We start from the raw sequence: 18,583 nt of genomic DNA on the forward strand, positions 1-18,583 counted from the left end.
TTATTATTTATGGCTGAGTTGCATAGTGTGCTGTTCAGTTTTTGCTGAATTTCTGTGGTTTGGGGCATTATAGGGCAACTAATAGGGACGCGGGTGGCGCTGTGGGTAAAACCTCAGCGCCTAGGACTTGCCGATCGCATGGTCGGCGGTTCGAATCCCCGCGGCGGGGTGTGCTCCCGTTGCTCGGTCCCAGCGCCTGCCAACCTAGCAGTTCAAAAGCACCCTCGGGTGCAAGTAGATAAATAGGGACCGCTTACTAGTGGGAAGGTAAACGGCGTTCCGTGTGCTGCGCTGGCTCGCCAGATGCAGCTTGTCACGCTGGCCACGTGACCCGGAAGTGTCTGCGGACAGCGCTGGCTCCCGGCCTCTAGAGTAAGAGGAGCGCACAACCCTAGAGTCTGTCAAGACTGGCCCGTACGGGCAGGGGTACCTTTACCTTTACCTAGGGCACTAATAAATATAGTAAACGAAATAACAAACAAATAATAAATGTGTAATTTTATAATGATTCTTGCTTGTGTGTTGCTTTTCTCCTGTCATGAGCTAATGGCATTGCAGTAAACTAACTGTAGTTATTAGAACAGCCCCTTCTGGTCTACATGTAAGATCTCGTTCAAGAATGGGAAGCTGAAACGTAAGGAGTCATCTACCAAATACTGAAATGAATGGAGGTCTCAGAGAAACAGTGCCTCCTGGAATCGCACCTACTAGTGACTTGTTTTGCATTGGCAGCCATGTCATTTGGGGGACATGTTTATGTAATCTTCATGTTACAATAGGAAAGAAATCCCACAGAGCACATTAGCTCTCAGCTTTGTAGTTCTCATAAGTGTCCACAGGGTATCTTCTGTGACTTGGATTTACACAGGAAATGGGGATATGAAAACAGTTTTGCAGCTTTCATAGCTGAAGTTAAAACCACTATTAGATTTCACTTTTTATCTCTCTTCTACTTAAGCATGCACAGACAAACAAAATGCAAAGACATACATAACCTAACCTCATGCACACTTCTGAATGTTTATCTGCAAGCTTTTATAGACACCAAAAACCAAGGGAAAAAATCCTGCAACTACAATGATACAACAAAAAGGCATCAACCCTGTGAGGTAGAATAGGCTGAGTTTGCACCCTGAAATATGCATCTCATACATCCTAACCCTGTAATTGTACAGCATAACACTCCCAACTGCCTCTAAACCATGTTACATTGAGTTGTATGTGGAGCAGCCTTTGAGTTTTCTCCCAACATCCCAACCTGTTTTCTACTCTTTGAAGCACTCCCCACATCCTCACCTCCCTGTAGACCACCAGAGGAGCTGAAAACTGGTCATAAATTGAGGAATGAAGGAGTGCAATTTTATATTTCATGTGATTACTTCTAAGTAGCCATGCATTAGACTATTAGACTTTAAGACTTAGGAAATGTCAGCACTAGATCTCATTATTTTCCCATTCTGTATGAAAATACTTAAGATATATGTATACTAAATATATTGGAATGCATTTTCATAGCTTCCAGTTGTCATGGTCAGCAATTGCAACCAAGATGGTCACAAGGGGAGTATGATCATCCAGGCAGCTGCCATAAGGATCAGATTCTGTTGACAAAACTAGAAGGCAGAGTGCTGATTTGCCCTCCGTTCTCCCACCCCAGAAACACTCCTTTTTGCCATACACAAGGATGCTAAAACTCCCAGCTTTCCCTAACTTAGCTTGGGCCAAACCAGACGAGACAGCACAGATGCCTGTAACTTCAGTACAAAAAAACAGCAACTAGGGAGGGGAGCGGGGAATTGCACAAATCAAAATTTAGAGCCCGGTTTGTTTTAAGCATTTGTTCTTTCTTTTTTAAAGAGATAGCGTCGTTTAACTCCGGGCGGAACACCGGCGAATGGGCAGGAGGCGGTTTCAATTGAAGGCACGCCGAGATCGGCTTTTCTGAGTGGCTGCTTGTCAAATGCTGACAGAGGCAGTCCTCATGAATCACTCCGGATTGTGATCATGTGCTGCAAGCCCTCGGTGAGCCGCCAGAGAGGAAGTGCGGCTTGTTTTCTTGCTCGGAGTTCCTCTGCTGTAGGAAGATGAGAGGAGGAGGAGGAGGAGGCAGCCGAAGCAGGAGGCCAAGTTAGCCGGGGATGGAAGCCCTCGAGTGGAGGAGCTCCCTGGCCAACGACACCTTCCCCTCCACTCTGAGCCCCGCGGTGCCTCCCTATGTGAAGCTGGGGCTGACCATTGCCTACACGGTCTTTTATTCCCTCCTCTTCGTCTTCATCTACATCCAGCTCTGGCTGGTCCTTCACTACCGGCACAAGAGGCTCAGCTACCAGACGGTCTTTCTGTTCCTCTGCCTGCTCTGGGCGTCGCTTCGGACGGTGCTCTTCTCCTTTTACTTCAGAGACTTTGTCACGGCCAATTCTCTCAGCCCTTTCGCCTTCTGGCTGCTTTACTGCTTCCCCGTGTGCCTCCAGTTTTTTACACTGACACTGATGAATCTTTACTTCACTCAGGTAAGGAAATGGCCATGTCTGGATTGTGCCAGGATTGTTGGTTTTTTGAGGGTGGCATTCAACTAAGTTGTACATGCAGAAATCATTCAGAAAGTCTTAGCTTTGAAATGGATGGACATGACTAAGTTATTAATTTAAGTGGGCCTACTCTGAGTAAAAGGTAGTTGAATCCCACCAGAGCACAAAAAGAGAGTTTCTCTGTTGTCTCTGAATCTCAGGGAGTGGGAGAAGCAAAGATAGCATTCCTCATGCCTAGGAGCTTAGCATTGAATGAAATACCATAAGACATCCTTGTTCGGTTAGTAAACTATCATGCAACTTGTCGTGCTTTTTCATACACTGAGAGCCATGTTACTTTTACACAAACCTTTGTTGCACACTTGTAGTAGTCAGTAGAAGTTGTCCTTGTATTGGATATGTGGGGGATACTTTAAAAACCCAACCTGAAATGCTTAAGCCGATCCTCAAATAGATCCTGATAAGGAAACGAAAAAGGAGGGAGGGAAACTGCTTCCTCATCAAACTAAGCAGGTCATCTGATTTTTACCAACAAAACAAAGTAAGGTTTTGCAACTCACACATGTTGTCTGTTCAGCAAAGCGTCTGGATCTCAGCTCTGTGATATCACTGCCATAGAGATGGGTTAGTATTAATAAAGCTAGCTATCAAGAGATCCAAATCTCTCTGGCCATTTATTTTGATTGCAAGAGTTATTTCTGTTTTGATTTCGGTCCTGTCAAGTGAAAACTTATGCAAAAGTATCTGCAGGAAAATTCTTTCAGAGAACTGGTGTAGCGCAAGGGTTAAGAATGGAAGCAATGAGCCTGCTCATTTTTACCTCAGCCAGGAACTTGCTAGATGGCCTTAGGCAAACCTCTCACTGTTTTCTCAACCTCAGTTCACCTTCAGGCCTATTTTGCAGGACTGTTGTTTAGGGCTAGTGAAAGAAATGCATGTGAAGTGAGCTTTAAATACTTGAAATGCTCTAATGCTAAGCATTATTACTTAATACCATTGAGCAATTTGATCATTTGGACCAAATATTTAGTACTAAACAATATTTTACTTTTCTTTTTTCTTTATATACAAACACAAGCAGGAAATAGTTTGCAGGGCAGCAGTTGAAGAAGGAGCAAAAAGGGTTTTCTTGTGTGTGTGTGTTTCTTTGTGGCTGATTGGCTGCTCTCCCTGTGCAAAGGTCAGAGGGGGCAGGGTTTCTGTTGAGGCAGGTGATTAGCTGTGGGAGGAGCTTATCAGAGTTTGCAGGGCAGCGGCGCGCGCCTAGCGGCGCGCGCAGTTTGATCCATCTTTTAGATTTAGGGGAGCTAGTCTCAAACGTTTGTTGGGGGAGACCTAGGTTTTTTTGTGGGGGGAGTTATTTTTCCTGTCTTCACGCTTTTTATGATGGAGGACCACTGTAGCCACCCCCAACGACACGTTCTCAAGATGGAGGGGGAGGGAACAGCTGCAGTTGCCTGCGGTTCCTGCGCAATGTTTGCCATTTTGCCAAAGGTTGCAGGCAGCTTTACCTGCAGCAATTGCATGTTGATTGCCCTCTTAAAAGACAAAGTCCAGCAACTGGAGGAACGTGTAGCTACGCTCCAAAGAATTAGAGAGCTGGAGCTCTTCTTGGAAGCAACAGAGCACACCGTCTCCACCAAGGAGGAGACAGGGGACTCCCCTGAGAAGGACGCTAGTTCACCAACACAGGAGCCAGATATATGGAGAAACGTGACTCAAAGAAGTAGGAGGCCCAGGGTTCGCTCTGATTGTTTGGAAATACACAATCGCTTTGAGGTCCTCTCCCCTAGCATGGAAGACGAAGAGCAGACTCCATTTGAGGATCTCTCCCTCATTACAGTCGATCAGGTATATGAAGACGAGCAGCAAAGTCAGTCCTCAGGGAATGTGCAGGCGACCTTGGAGCGGACAGCTCACGGAAGAACCCCGACCAAACCTAAGAGGAGGCGTGTAGTGGTGATAGGGGATTCCCTACTGAGGGGAACAGAAGCAGTGATCTGTGGGCCTGACAAGATGTCTCGGGAAGTGTGCTGTCTCCCCGGGGCTAAGATCCAAGATGTAACTGAACGACTGCAAGGAATCATAAAACCCACTGACAAATACCCCTTCCTCTTGGTTCATGTGGGAACCAATGACACTGCAAGCAATAGCCTCCAGAAGATCAAAAGAGACTACGAGGCTCTGGGCAGGAAATTGAAGCAATTAAATGCACAAATTGTGATCTCATCTGTCCTCCCAGTTGAACGACGTGGCCCAGGGAGAGAGGGGAAAATAGTGGAAGTGAACAGCTGGCTTCGCAAATGGTGTAAACAGGAACGGTTTGGATTCTTAGATCACGGACTGCAGTTTCTTGAAGATGGACTTCTGGCAAGCGATGGGCTGCACCTCACAACGGTTGGGAGAAATGTTTTTGCCAAAAATCTCAGAAACCTCATCAGGAGGGCTTTAAACTGACTAATGTGGGGGAGGGAGACAGTGCTCCTGAAGGTAGGAGTCTATCAATTGATGAAGATGATCATCCAAATGTCATAGACCAAATGGAGCAAACAGCACACAGACCTAATGGTGGGAGGAAAAAATCCTTAAATAAGAGACACGGGGGAATGATTAATGGACTTCAATGTCTGTACACTAATGCGCAAAGCATGGGAAATAAACAAGATGAGCTTGAGCTCTTGGTACAGCAAACTAAATATGACATAATAGGCATCACTGAAACCTGGTGGGATAAGTCCCACGATTGGAATGTAATAATGGGGGGATACAATCTATTTCAGAGAAACAGACCAGACAAGAAAGGAGGAGGAGTGGCGTTATATGTCAGGGATGTGTATACCTGTGAAGAGATCCAAGATTTAGAACCTCAAAGCCAAAGTGAGAGCATTTGGGTCAAAATTAAGGGAGAGAAGAATAACAGTGACCTCATTGTGGGAGTTTACTATAGATCCCCAAGCCAAACGGAGGACATAGATGATGCCTTCCTGGAACAGATGGCCAAGCATGCAAAAGGAAGGGAGATAGTAGTAATGGGGGACTTCAATTACCCGGATATTTGTTGGATGTCAAACTCAGCCAAGAGCATAAGGTCAAACAGATTCCTCACTGGCCTTGCAGACAACTTCATTGTCCAGAAAGTGGGAGAAGCAACAAGAGGAACAGCCATTTTAGATCTGGTCCTAACCAATGTTGATGACCTGGTTAGTGGGGTAGAAGTGGAAGGATCATTAGGCGCGAGTGATCATGCTCTTCTGAAGTTTACTATACAGCGGAAAGGAGCAGCCAAGCATACTAGGACTCAATTTCTTGACTTTAAGAAAGCTGACTTCATAAAACTTAGGGAAGTGCTGGGTGAGATCCCATGGACAGTAATACTAAAAAGAAAGGGAGTTCATGATGGCTGGGAGTTTGTTAAGAGGGAGATACTAAAAGCACAACGTCAGGCAATACCAATGAGACAGAAACATGGAAGGTGCCTAAAGAAGCCAGGGTGGCTATCTAAAGAACTTTTAACTGAGTTAAGATTTAAAAAGGATGTGTACAAAAAATGGAAAAGGGGGGAAACCACCAAAGAGGAATTCAAACAAATAGCCAGCACGTGTAGACACAAAGTCAGAAAAGCTAAAGCACAGAATGAACTCAGGCTTGCTAGAGAGGTTAAAAGCAACAAAAAAGGCTTTTATGGGTATGTCAGTAGCAAAAGGAAGAACAAAGAAACAGTGGGGTCACTCAGAGGAGAAGATGGTGAAATGCAAACAGGGGACACAGAAAGGGCTGAATTCCTCAATGCCTTCTTTGCCTCAGTCTTCTCCGATAAAGAAAACAATGCCCGACCTGAAGAATTTGGAGCAAATGATTCAGCAGAGGAAACACAGCCCAGAATAACTAAGGAGATAGTACAAGAATACTTGGCTAGTTTAGATGTATTCAAGTCTCCAGGGCCAGATGAACTGCATCCAAGAGTATTAAAAGAACTGGCAGATGTGATCTCAGAACCACTGGCAGTCATCTTTGAGAATTCCTGGAGAACGGGCGAAGTCCCGGCAGACTGGAGGAGGGCAAATGTTGTCCCTATTTTCAAAAAGGGGAAAAGAGAGGACCCAAATAATTACCGCCCAGTCAGTCTGACATCAATACCAGGGAAGATTCTGGAGCAGATCATTAAGCAAACAGTCTGTGAGCACCTAGAAAGGAATGCTGTGATCACCAATAGTCAGCATGGATTTCTGAAAAATAAGTCATGTCAGACTAACCTGATCTCGTTTTTTGACAGAATTACAAGCCTGGTAGATGAAGGGAACGCAGTGGATGTAGCCTACCTTGATTTCAGCAAGGCATTTGACAAGGTGCCCCATGATATTCTTGTAAAGAAGCTGGTAGAATGTGGTCTTGACTATGCTACCACTCAGTGGATTTGTAACTGGCTGACTGACCGAACCCAAAGGGTGCTCATCAATGGTTCCTCTTCATCCTGGAGAAGAGTGACTAGTGGGGTGCCACAGGGTTCTGTCTTGGGCCCGGTCTTATTCAACATCTTTATCAACGACTTGGATGATGGACTCAAGGGCATCCTGATCAAATTTGCAGATGACACCAAATTGGGAGGGGTGGCTAACACCCCAGAGGACAGGATCACACTTCAAAACGACCTTGACAGATTAGAGAACTGGGCCAAAACAAACAAGATGAATTTTAACAGGGAGAAATGTAAAGTATTGCACTTGGGCAAAAAAAATGAGAGGCACAAATACAAGATGGGTGACACCTGGCTTGAGAGCAGTACATGTGAAAAGGATCTAGGAGTCTTGGTTGACCACAAACTTGACATGAGCCAACAGTGTGACGTGGCAGCTAAAAAAGCCAATGCAATTCTGGGCTGCATCAATAGGAGTATAGCATCTAGATCAAGGGAAGTAATAGTGCCACTGTATTCTGCTCTGGTCAGACCTCACCTGGAGTACTGTGTCCAGTTCTGGGCACCACAGTTCAAGAAGGACATTGACAAACTGGAACGTGTCCAGAGGAGGGCAACCAAAATGGTCAAAGGCCTGGAAACGATGCCTTATGAGGAACGGCTAAGGGAGCTGGGCATGTTTAGCCTGGAGAAGAGGAGGTTAAGGGGTGATATGATAGCCATGTTCAAATATATAAAAGGATGTCACATAGAGGAGGGAGAAAGGTTGTTTTCTGCTGCTCCAGAGAAGCGGACACGGAGCAATGGATCCAAACTACAAGAAAGAAGATTCCACCTAAACATTAGGAAGAACTTCCTGACAGTAAGAGCTGTTCGACAGTGGAATTTGCTGCCAAGGAGTGTGGTGGAGTCTCCTTCTTTGGAGGTCTTTAAGCAGAGGCTTGACAACCATATGTCAGGAGTGCTCTGATGGTGTTTCCTGCTTGGCAGGGGGTTGGACTCGATGGCCCTTGTGGTCTCTTCCAACTCTATGATTCTATGATTCTAAATATAAAATTATCAGCCTTTTAAAGAAGCTGGGCAGAGCAGCTGCAATAGTTTATTAAAAATGCCATACAATGCAAAGTTTCTACAGGCTTTGAAATCTCAACACATTTGGGATATTATTATTATTAATTTATTATTTATACCCCGCCCATCTGGCTGAGTTTCCCCAGCCACTCTGGGCGACTCCCAATCAAGTCTTAAAAACAATACAGCATTAAATATTAAAAACTTCCCTAAACAGGGCTGCCTTCAAATGTCTTTTAAAAATAGGATAGCTGCTTATTTCCTTGACATCTGATGGGAGGGCATTCCACAGGGCGGGCGCCACTACCGAGAAGGCCCTCTGCCTGGTTCCCTGTAACCTCATTCTTGCAAAGGTGGAACCGCCAGAAGGCCCTCGGTACTGGATCTCAGTGTCTGGGCTGAATGAAGGGGGTGGAGACGCTCCTTCAGGTATACAGAACCGAGGAACTCACTGAATGGCTTGTGCAGTGTTCCTTTACATGCTCACTTGGAACAAAACCCCACTGACTTCAGTGGAGCTTATTTCCAACATATGTGCATAGGATCAAAACTTTATATTATATGTTATGTATAATATAATGTAACATTATTTATTTTTTAATTGCAGTTATTTAAATACCTCCTTCCAGGATGCAAATCCTTCCAAAGCAGATTATAAGTAACATAAAATTACACTTTGAAAAACAGAAAAAGCCTGCAAGTCTTTTGTTAAATGCAGATGAGATATTATACTGATGAACTTAAAAGAAGTAGCACACAAAAGCTAAAACACTGTTGCACACCACCCCAATCTCTGAGCAGTTTCTGTTCTGTTTGTTTCTGCTTGGATTCCAGCAGAAATCAGGCATGGCTCTTTCTCCAGCTTGTTGCTTTTCTTCTGCAACACTCTACCATAACTCTGCCTTTGCCTGTTGAGGGAGGGGCCCCCACCCATTTGTAGTCTGAACCCTTTAATCTCCCATCAGCTCACCAGGAAGCTAGCTTTGCTATCTCCAGAATTTAGACCGTTTGATTAGCTTTTAACACTTGCTAGATGCACGAATCTGAGGAGTCTGGCCTACAGCTTAGCACCCCAATATCATAACAATAAATTTGTGGCAGATTTTGCTTGTACAGAAAAGCCCCCAATAATACTAATAAAAGAAGAGTTGAGAAAATAGGTCAACCTTTGAAGGAGAACTACATAAAAGAATTGCAAGATCCATGCTAATAAATCACACACAGGCTGCAATCCTGTGCACACACTTAGCTGAAAGTAATCTCCACTAAATACAATAGGGGTTGATTCTGAGGAAACAATACCCTATTTGAGTGGATGCTTCAGATTCTATACAGGAGGTGGCAAGTTTGGCTTGTAATTCAGCATGTTGTCAAAGGGTGCCCTGTTAAAATCACATCTACGTTGTCACAGAAGACAAGCAAGGGCAAGTGTGGAAAGGGAGGAGAAGAGATCACTCTGTCCAGAGGCAACTTTCACCCAAATAAAAATAAGAAAGGCTTCAGATTGGTTATGCCTCACCATGCATAACACCCAGCCTCTTGGGTGTGAAGGAAAGTTACTGAATACTAGCAAAAAAATATAAGTTTGTAGCTGAACATGTTGTAAAGAGAAAGCCCATAATATTAATTAGGATAGCTGAGCAGGAGAAATACATTAGGTAATCGGTTGAAATTATGCCAGTAAACTAACATGTACAAAGCACTGGCAAAGCAAGAGGCTATCTTGGACCTCATAGTACAGCTTTTGCCAGCCCGCCAGTTGTTTTGGGCTACAACTCCCATCAAGGCTGGCTGGGGTTGATGCCAATGTCCAAAACAGGTGGAGGGCAGCAGGTTGGCATGTTAGTAGCATGTTAACAGCAACCGCAAGCAGAGGAGCTGAAACCTCCTCCACTTTTTGGTGCTTTTTTCAAAGTAGGAGAGATGGTGCCATCTGTTTTATCAGTATTTGCCAGCATTGTAAACTTGGGGAAATGGAGGACAGGTCTGGTCTGTCACATAATTGCTTGGATAGCTGGGCTGGGTTCAAACAGTGACTGGCCCAAGGTTACCTGGTTAACTTTATGGACTTGAACCAAGGTCTCTCCAGCCAAAGTCCAACTATGGAATTTGATGCCACAAGACGTAATAGTGGGCACCATCTAGGATGATTTTTTCAAGTGTTTGGACGATTTCATGGAGGGTTAAGGCTGTCAGCAGCTACTAGCCAGAAAAGTTACATACTATCTTCTACGGTATGTTGGAGTAGTATGCCTCCTAATATCAGGCGCTGGGAAATCATAGGTGGGGCTAGTATTGTTGTGCTCAAGGCTTCCAGAGGCATCTTTTTGGCCACTGTGAAAAAAGGATGCTGGACAAATTACATCTTTGGTGTGATCCAACAGGGCTTTTCATGTTCATAGGATTCTAATCCAATGGGTATTTCTGCTCTCTGAGTAAAAAATTCTTTCCTGTAGCACCTTAAAGACCAACTAAGTTAGTTCTTGGTATAAGCTTTCGTGTGCATGCACACTTCTTCAGATGAGTGGTCTTTAAGGTGCTACAGGAAAGAATTTTTTACTTCGACTATGGCAGACCAACACGGCTACCCATCTGCTCTCTGAGACATTGCAATAAAAAAAATGGATTGGCATACTTGCCTGCATTTTGGGGCTCTCTTGTGGGTGTGACTCTGTTATGGGGGTTGTAATTATGAGCTCCTTTAGTATGCGGGTAGTGCTGTGGTCTAAATCACTCAGCCTCTTGGGCTTGCCAATCAGAAGGTCGGCTGTTCAAATCCCCACAACGGGGTGAGCTCCCGTTGCTCGGTCCCAGCTCCTGCCAACCTAGCAGTTCGAAAGCACACCCAAAAGTGCAAGTAGATTAATAGGTACCACTCCTGTGGGAAGATAAACGGTGTTTCCGTGTGCTGCTCTGGTTTCGGTGTTCCTTTGTGCCAGAAGCAGCTTAGTCATGCTGGCCACTTGACCCAGAAAAACTGTCTGCGGAGCAGTCAAACGTCAGCGCCCTCGGCCTGTAAATCGAGATGAGCGCCGCAACCCCAGAGTCGTCTGCGACTGGACTTAACTGTCAGAAGTCCTTTACCTTTACCTTTTTGGTACAGCAGCCCACTAGTCCAAATTTACTTGGTATGATTAGCCATAGATTTATTATCACATGAATTTTGGACCGTAGGTTTTTGGCAGCCATTCGTTTTGTGCATTTTAAAGTTTGCCGATTTCATAACCATTACTTAAGTCATCCAAGAAGAATTTTACCATAAATCCCTATTAATGTGGAATTTGTTAGAATGTTTATAGTGCTTACATAGTTATTCACTGTTGTGCTTATGGGAATGTAAGAATAACAACCATCTGATTAAAGGATATTGCTTCACAAGCTATAAAAAAATCATTCTGAACACATATGATTACGTAAGTGTGCCATTTGTTAAGGGCATTGAGAGTTATTACGAGACCCCTGTGTCCCTTGCAGAGCAACAGTTCCCAGAGTGGTTTAACAGGAAACCCTGTGAGAGGACTAAGGCTCTCCTAACAATCACAGATAGTGGGAAGGACAAAAGCCAGAGTTGAGAGTTAGCAGTGATGTGGACCAGAAGCAAGCAGAGAAAGAGAGCCATGCCTGATTTCTGCTGCAATCCAAGGCTGCAGCTATGGGAGAAATAATAGCCTTTTTGGGTGTTGATGCTGTGGACCCCTCCATCATAGGCTCAGGTTGTGTATATGTGTAAATGAACCATATATCACAAAGTATCTACTGCACTTCATTTCCAAAAAGAAACATGAACCCTGGGTAAGTGCTTGGACCCCCTGGAATCTCGCAACATTCAGAGGTTGGGGTGGCGTGCAACATTGGTGTCAAAAGTCTGGATACGTGTTTTCTGGAAGAGGGCCAATGAGCGAGGTGTGTCTTGAGTCAAGATGGATGGAGTAACAGCAGCATTCCTAGAGCTGTTCAGGTTGATGCTCTGGCAGCAAATCTAGCAACAGGTGGAGCAGCAGAGCCAGCAGCTTGAGCAAATTATCCAGCAGCGAGACCAGGATGGGGCAGCGGCAAGCAGAGTGGGTGAGAAGGCTCTGTGGAAAGGAAAGTGTGACTCCATGCGAGGTGAAGGCCCTGCCAGATGAGACTCTACATGGGGTTGAAAGTGACCCAGGAGCACACAGGTGGAAGGGGTGGCCAAAGAGATCCAGAGTGTGGATGGGCAGGACTGCAAGCAGTCAATAGCTGAAGGCAAGGGGGAAGAAGGGGTGCAGCAGGAGGAATTGGATGTGCTCCCATGAGAGGTGGTAGGCTCTCCTTCCCTGGAGGTTTTAAAGCAGAGGTGGAATGTACACCTGTTATGTATGATCTAGCTAACATTCCATCATTGCAGGGGGTTAGACTAGATGACCCTCCTGGTCCCTTCCAACTCTATGATTCTATAAAGACACCACAGTCTCCACTGTGCCTCATTTCCAAAAGGAAACACAGACCCTGCTTAAGCGCCTCGAACCGCTGGAATCTTGCACTGCTCAGAGATCAGGGTGGCATGCAACAGTAGTATGCCAACAAAACAAAAAGTTGTAAGAGGAATTCATCATACCAGTTAAGGATTAAAGTAATAATTATTTTGGTTTTACTTTACTTGTGGGTCCACAAGCTGGGAAACACAGCTCTAGTGCAAATCCTTCAGAGTCTCCTCTTGCAAACTTTTCAGGATGGAACCAGATGTTTTCCAAATATGTGTCTTTGTTGGTAGGGAGGCTTTGGAACTTTCTGTCCTTCTCATTTTTCCTTGCAACCCCAGCCTCCATGACTCCCCCTCCCCAAATAATTATATTTATAGTTTTGGAGCCATTGGGCTGGGTTAAGAGCTTGGGGGGTGCTGGGGGGGGGGTGAGAGAGAAAAGCTGGAAGAGATGAAAACTCACTCCTGCCTGCCACTTCTCTCCTGTAAATTCCCTGTTTCACCCCCATATTAGGTTTACAAATGGAATGGAACTCCATTTTTGCTGCGTAATATGCCTTTCCACTCTGAGTCATAGTGCTTCAACAAGTCACTCCCATACAAAACACTGGATTTATTCTCAAAGGAACAGTTATCTTGATCCATTGGGTGAGATTCACTGCATAATACATCTTTCTAATTAAGAACAAAATTGCATAACCCGTCTAAGGATTTTATCCTTAAATAGTCTAAGATGAAGGAGCAAAGTATGGGGCATAGGGAGGCCTTTTGATTCATCCCCCCATGGCTTTGTTTTGGTCTACTAGCCTAAGGAAATTGTCTGTCTGTCTGTCTCACACATGGGGAGAGAGAGAGAGAGAGAGAGAGAGAGAGAGGGAGAGAGAGAGAGAGGTGTGTGTGTGTGTGTGTGTGTGTATGTTAACCTATCTTTGTGATATCCAGAATTGCCACAACTAGGCCTGATTTAAATATTATAAACCTGGAGAGGAGGAACTTGCCCACGTGGTGCAGCACATGCCAGGCAATTCCTTTTAATCTGATCCTCCTCACCCACTACACATGCAACAGAGGGCTCTGTAGTGTAGGCAGGTCCTATGTTGCCATGCTAATGGGTCAGAGCCCAGTTTAAATGCAACACCGGGTGTATGCAATAATGCTTGAGTTACATTCTTCCTGTTCACCCAGTGTACATTTTATTGGGTCTTAGATATGCAATAAAGGGTACCCTAACTGGAGCAGTGTCCTAAAGGCTGCTGATTTCGAAGTGAATGGTTTTTGTTTCCTGCTCAGCGTTTAGTCTCTTTCAGCTTGGCTAGTGATCGTGAGGCCAGGGACGTGATTAGAAGGTCAGCGGTTCGAATCCCCACGACGGGATGAGCTCCCGTTGTTCAGTCCCAGCTCCTGCCCACCTAGCAGTTCAAAAGCACGTCAAGTGCAAGTAGATAAATAGGTACCGCTCCGGTGGGAAGGTAAATGGTGTTTCCGTGCGCTGCTCTGGTTCGCCAGAAGCAGTTGCTTAGTCATGCTGGCCACATGACCCGGAAGCTGTACGCCGGCTCCCTAGGCCAATAAAGCGAGATGGGCGCCGCAACCCCAGAGTTGTCCACGACTGGACCTAACGGTCAGGGGTCCCTTTACCTTTAGTGATCCTGAGATTTCTCTGTCTTCTCTTGGCATGTGTAGCTTTTCCTCTTGGCTCTCAAAATGTATCTGCTTTCAGGCTGTGTTTTACACGTAGTTAATACGGAATGTGGCCGATACTCAGCACAAAGGGTGCTTTCATATATGAAGTATGAATGGCCTCTGTAGCTCCCTCACATGCAAATGCCATTGGAAAGTCGATGCAGAAGCAAGAGTGAAAGAGAGACATTTGTAATGTAAATGAACTTTCTGGTCTATGTAGTTTTTACATTCGGATTATATATCATTTATGTTAAGTCTTGTGTATCAAAACACCCTTTTGAGAGAAAAGTTTGAAGCTATGAGGGGATTAATGATTCCCACCCATGAATAATTCTCCAATTCATTTCAGAAGGAATATGAAACAAGATACAATCCTGGATATCTTGTCAATTACTATCTGTATTATTTGTATATACAGTGGCCACAGTTTGTTTAACTTGTGTTTTGTAATTCTGTATTGTATGCACCTTTCCTTGCACAGGTTTACATTCACTGATCACTTTCATTTTATTGTCAGTTGTGTTCTTGTGACATAGGTATGTGAAGTGTTGTTTCCACATCCTGATTAGTTCAGTGATCTTCACAGGGGAAAAGAAAAAAACGTTGAATAGAGTAAACAAGCCATCTGTGTATTCTTATCAGTTGTGTTTGCAACACTTGGAATTATGATGATTCCATCAGGGTAATCACATCTTTGACTTTTCAGTGCTTATCCTCAAAGAGAAGTTAGCAAAGGTATTTCAAAAACATGCCTAGAAACAAGAAATAAGAATGCAAATCGGTTCAGGAAAATTCTTTCTGTAAGTATTCCTAACACATGTTTATACCATGGCCAACACATACTGGTATTTGATGCTGAAAAGACTCATTGTTAAGATGTAATCTACCAGATGGAGCTGAAAATCTTTACAACTTTAAGCAATTTGATTGTTTGTGCCAGCCATATTTAAGCTTACTTTATGGGACTGCAAACCCTGCTTTTCATTTTGGTACGAAGAAACTGAAGGCTAGTTTGCTGCCCTAGGATATGGTGGAGGGTGCTATCCTGTCACCAGTGTTTTAAAATCAGATTCAGCTGTCAGTCTGGTCAGCTTTTATATGTGGACTAGAGGAACCACCATCTTGTCTTTCACATCAGGCTTGCGCCATCCTGCCACCCACTATTTCTTAGCCTAGCCTGCCTCACAGGGATAAAATAGGGGAAAGACACCCTTTATGTTTTGGAGCCTAAGCAAATAGCATATTGTGTATCTACACAAGATGGGGCAATTATAAGTATCAATGGCCATTGTTTGGTGTTTACATCACCATATGAGTGCAAGAGAAGACATGCATACTTTTTCCAAGTGTTTGCTTATTCTACTTCCTGCCTCCCGGTTTAACATTGGAGAGCCACGCTCTTTTTACAGGTGTGCTTAGGCTTGGACTATTGAGATTAGCTGTGAGCACCACATTTTTACAAGGATGAAAACAAAATGGAGATGAATTAGTTAGAGGATAGTGATGAATATGAGTAACAAGTTTGGAACATATTAGCAAGTTTGTAGCATGTGGAAAAGGTTAAGAGGAAGTGGCACAGAATATATTTAGATCAGAAAAAAATGGGGAATGTGCCAGTTCTCAGGTCTTTATGCATCCAGGTCTTTAAACACACTTTCTAGGGAGTAAGCCCTAGTGAATAAGCTGGGACTTGCTTCTGACTTGCATAGAACTGCATTGTTAAAGGTTTCTATTTCGAACAGCGGAAGGGAACCCGTCTGCTGGACTGCAGCTCCCATAATCTCTGATCATTGGACTATGGTAGACTGATGGGAGATGGGATCCAACAACATCTGGAGGTTCCCCACCCCTGGTTTATATTAAGTGTTTTTCTACTAGGGCTCCTTAGGGATGTTCACACATTACAATAGAAGAGGATAGATATGTACTATATATGGTAATTCCAATACAGTTGTTTGACTCCTGTCCCCATCACTCCTAACCATTGCCTGATGGATACCACATTGGCTACTCCTGCTGTTAAGTATTTAGTAGGTACCTACTTTAACCCTGACTCCACTATTTTCTACCATATGTCCACCTGGTGTGGAGACACAGACTGAGGGGAACCACAGTGATCTCAGCTGCTTCTTCATAGCTGCAGTTTACACAAAGTTAACAAGAAGGATGTTTAATCATTTCACCTGTTACAGTTTGAAAGTGGGCACATGCTAAATATATATCAGGCACTTGCTTTTTCTACTTTTATGTGTAAAACAGCCTAGAAAAAGGACAATAAGCAACTGGGTTTCAGCCAAGCAGGCTGAAATTGGTCATCAGGAAATACCTATGTTCTGTAAAAGCAGCTGAGCAATGGGAAATCAACTTACTTGGGATGTGATAGAGGGCTCATCCATACCATCATTTAATGTGTCAAGTGAGCTTCATGTGCTTCCATATGACATTCTGCTCTTTGTTCTCCTTTTTGGAGGATCTCAGGTATTGGAAAATCCAGACAAAGGGACTGGAAAGTGTGGGAAAGCAGTGATTTGGAGAACATGATATAGACAATGGAGATACAGGAAGCTTAGTATCCACATTAAACAACAGTGTTCTCAGTCCCACAGCCCAGCAAACTTCAATGAATAAGCCAAGCCTGCTCAGCAAAGGCCCATCTCTATTAAAGGGACAAGAGAGTGTTAACAATATTTGAAGCTTCAATTGTGTAAGTATAATATGCACTTTCATTTTTATTACAGGTGATTTTCAAAGCTAAATCAAAATACTCACCAGAACTACTTAAATACAGGTAAGAAACACCTTTCCTGTAATGAATAAAAGGAAAAACAACCGTTCATTGCTGGCTGGGCCATATTGTAATACATCTCCATAGGAACTGTATTCACCTACTGAAAGAAGTAATAATTACATTGCAACATTTTCTTGAGAGTTTTAATGATTCTGAGGCACACTTTAGTCTGTTTATTGTTGGCATTCATCTGTCTCGAGAGACCATGGAGTGCACCTCTGGGAATGAAGTTAAACCACTAGAGAATCACAGTGCCTGTTGTGGCTCCAGAGAATGGTAGCTTGTAACTGCTACCTCCTGCACTGTTTTTGCTGTGTTAGCAGCACCAAAGTAGCACAAGCCTGGGCTGTGTGTATGGAGGTCCTGGGCTGCCCAGATGACAAGTGCCCCCTCCCAGCCTTGCTGATGTGGTCCAAAGGAAAGCAGAGCAATACGTTTGGCACCAGCTTAAATGCAGGAGTTGCTGGAAGAAGGTGTGCAAGACACCATCCCACCATCTTAGGGACTCCACTCCTGAATTGTGTAGGGTTTGTTTCTTAGCCTTCTCTTCTCCCGAAGGGATCCTGCAACGTAGCAGGTAACACTTTAGCCTACCATGCTTTGAAATAAGTGTTGGGCTTTTCTTTATGCATAGTATGTGCAAGCAACAGCAATGAACATGAGAGGACTGGAGTTAAATCTTGAAGGCCCTGAAATGCCCACATAAGGATTTTTTAGGCTACCACGAGCCTTGCCTCAGAATCAGGATGCCTTGCTTTTCCATGTCATGCCAGTTTTCTGACCCTGTGCCAGGATTCATTAGGGAGGATCCTAGTAGAAGCTGAGAGCCTGGGGAGAGCTTTTACACATAACACCTGGTCATATGCAGTTATTAAGACTCAGGAAAGACAGGAGGGAACCAAGAAGTTGCTTGCATTGAAGCTGCAGTTAATGTCCTCCAAGTTTACCTCTCCAAGTGCACAACCCCCTTGGAAGTGGGGTAGGGTATTTGTAGCCCTTCATTTGTTGTTGGACTACAGTGCATGCATGTAGCAAAATAGATATGTGTGCATTGATCACCATTTGTTAAACATAGGTATGAAACATGAAAAGTGTAAAGTGTTTTCCAACTTGAAAATATCCAACAGTAGAGGTTGCCTTAACTTTCCTTCATGAGAGGCAACTGTGGTTCTGTTTCTCTGAGCAAACATGGTAAAGTAAGAAAACCTTCCGTTTCTGTATTTGACAGGAGTGTTTTTAATTCATGGCTTAAGCATATTGTTTGGATGTGTTCACAAACACATGTTGTACTCTGCCTCTCCCTACAAGAGTTTTGAAAGTGTGCGATGCTTAATCAGATTTCCATGGAACAAGTTCACAGGCTGTGGTTACTGTGCAACCATTTAACTACTTACTTTCCGAAGTACAAATGCTGCAGTCTGTTCAGGATCAGTTTCAGCAAAGAATGCCACTTTTTTAGTACATTTAAAACAGATTGCTGTTTTTATTTCTATATCTCACCTTCTGATGAGTGCAAGGTGGCATAGGTAGGTCTCCCCACCACCAAATTTATCTTCACAGCAACGCTGTGAGGTAGGTAAGGCTGAGAGTAAGTGATAGGCTTGCGATTCATGAGCTTCATGGCTGAGTGGAGCTTTGAACCCTGGTCT

At 44.1% G+C, this 18,583-nt stretch overlaps 1 protein-coding gene across 1 annotated transcript in view; it reads left to right on the top strand.

The window, feature by feature from the left end:
* Positions 1 to 2,006: 2,006 nt before the first annotated feature.
* GPR137B (G protein-coupled receptor 137B) overlaps positions 2,007 to 18,583 on the top strand; it is a 30,088-nt gene continuing 13,511 nt past the window's right edge. Inside the window, exons 1-2 of the mRNA XM_080997783.1 lie at positions 2,007 to 2,510; positions 16,885 to 16,934. Coding sequence (XP_080853909.1) covers positions 2,139 to 2,510; positions 16,885 to 16,934 — 422 coding nt within the window. The 5' untranslated portion in view covers positions 2,007 to 2,138. The remainder of the gene's footprint in view (positions 2,511 to 16,884; positions 16,935 to 18,583) is intronic.

The sequence above is a fragment of the Podarcis pityusensis genome (genome assembly GCF_964106645.2).
Source record: "Podarcis pityusensis genome assembly, chromosome: 3".
Taxonomy (NCBI): domain Eukaryota; kingdom Metazoa; phylum Chordata; class Lepidosauria; order Squamata; family Lacertidae; genus Podarcis; species Podarcis pityusensis.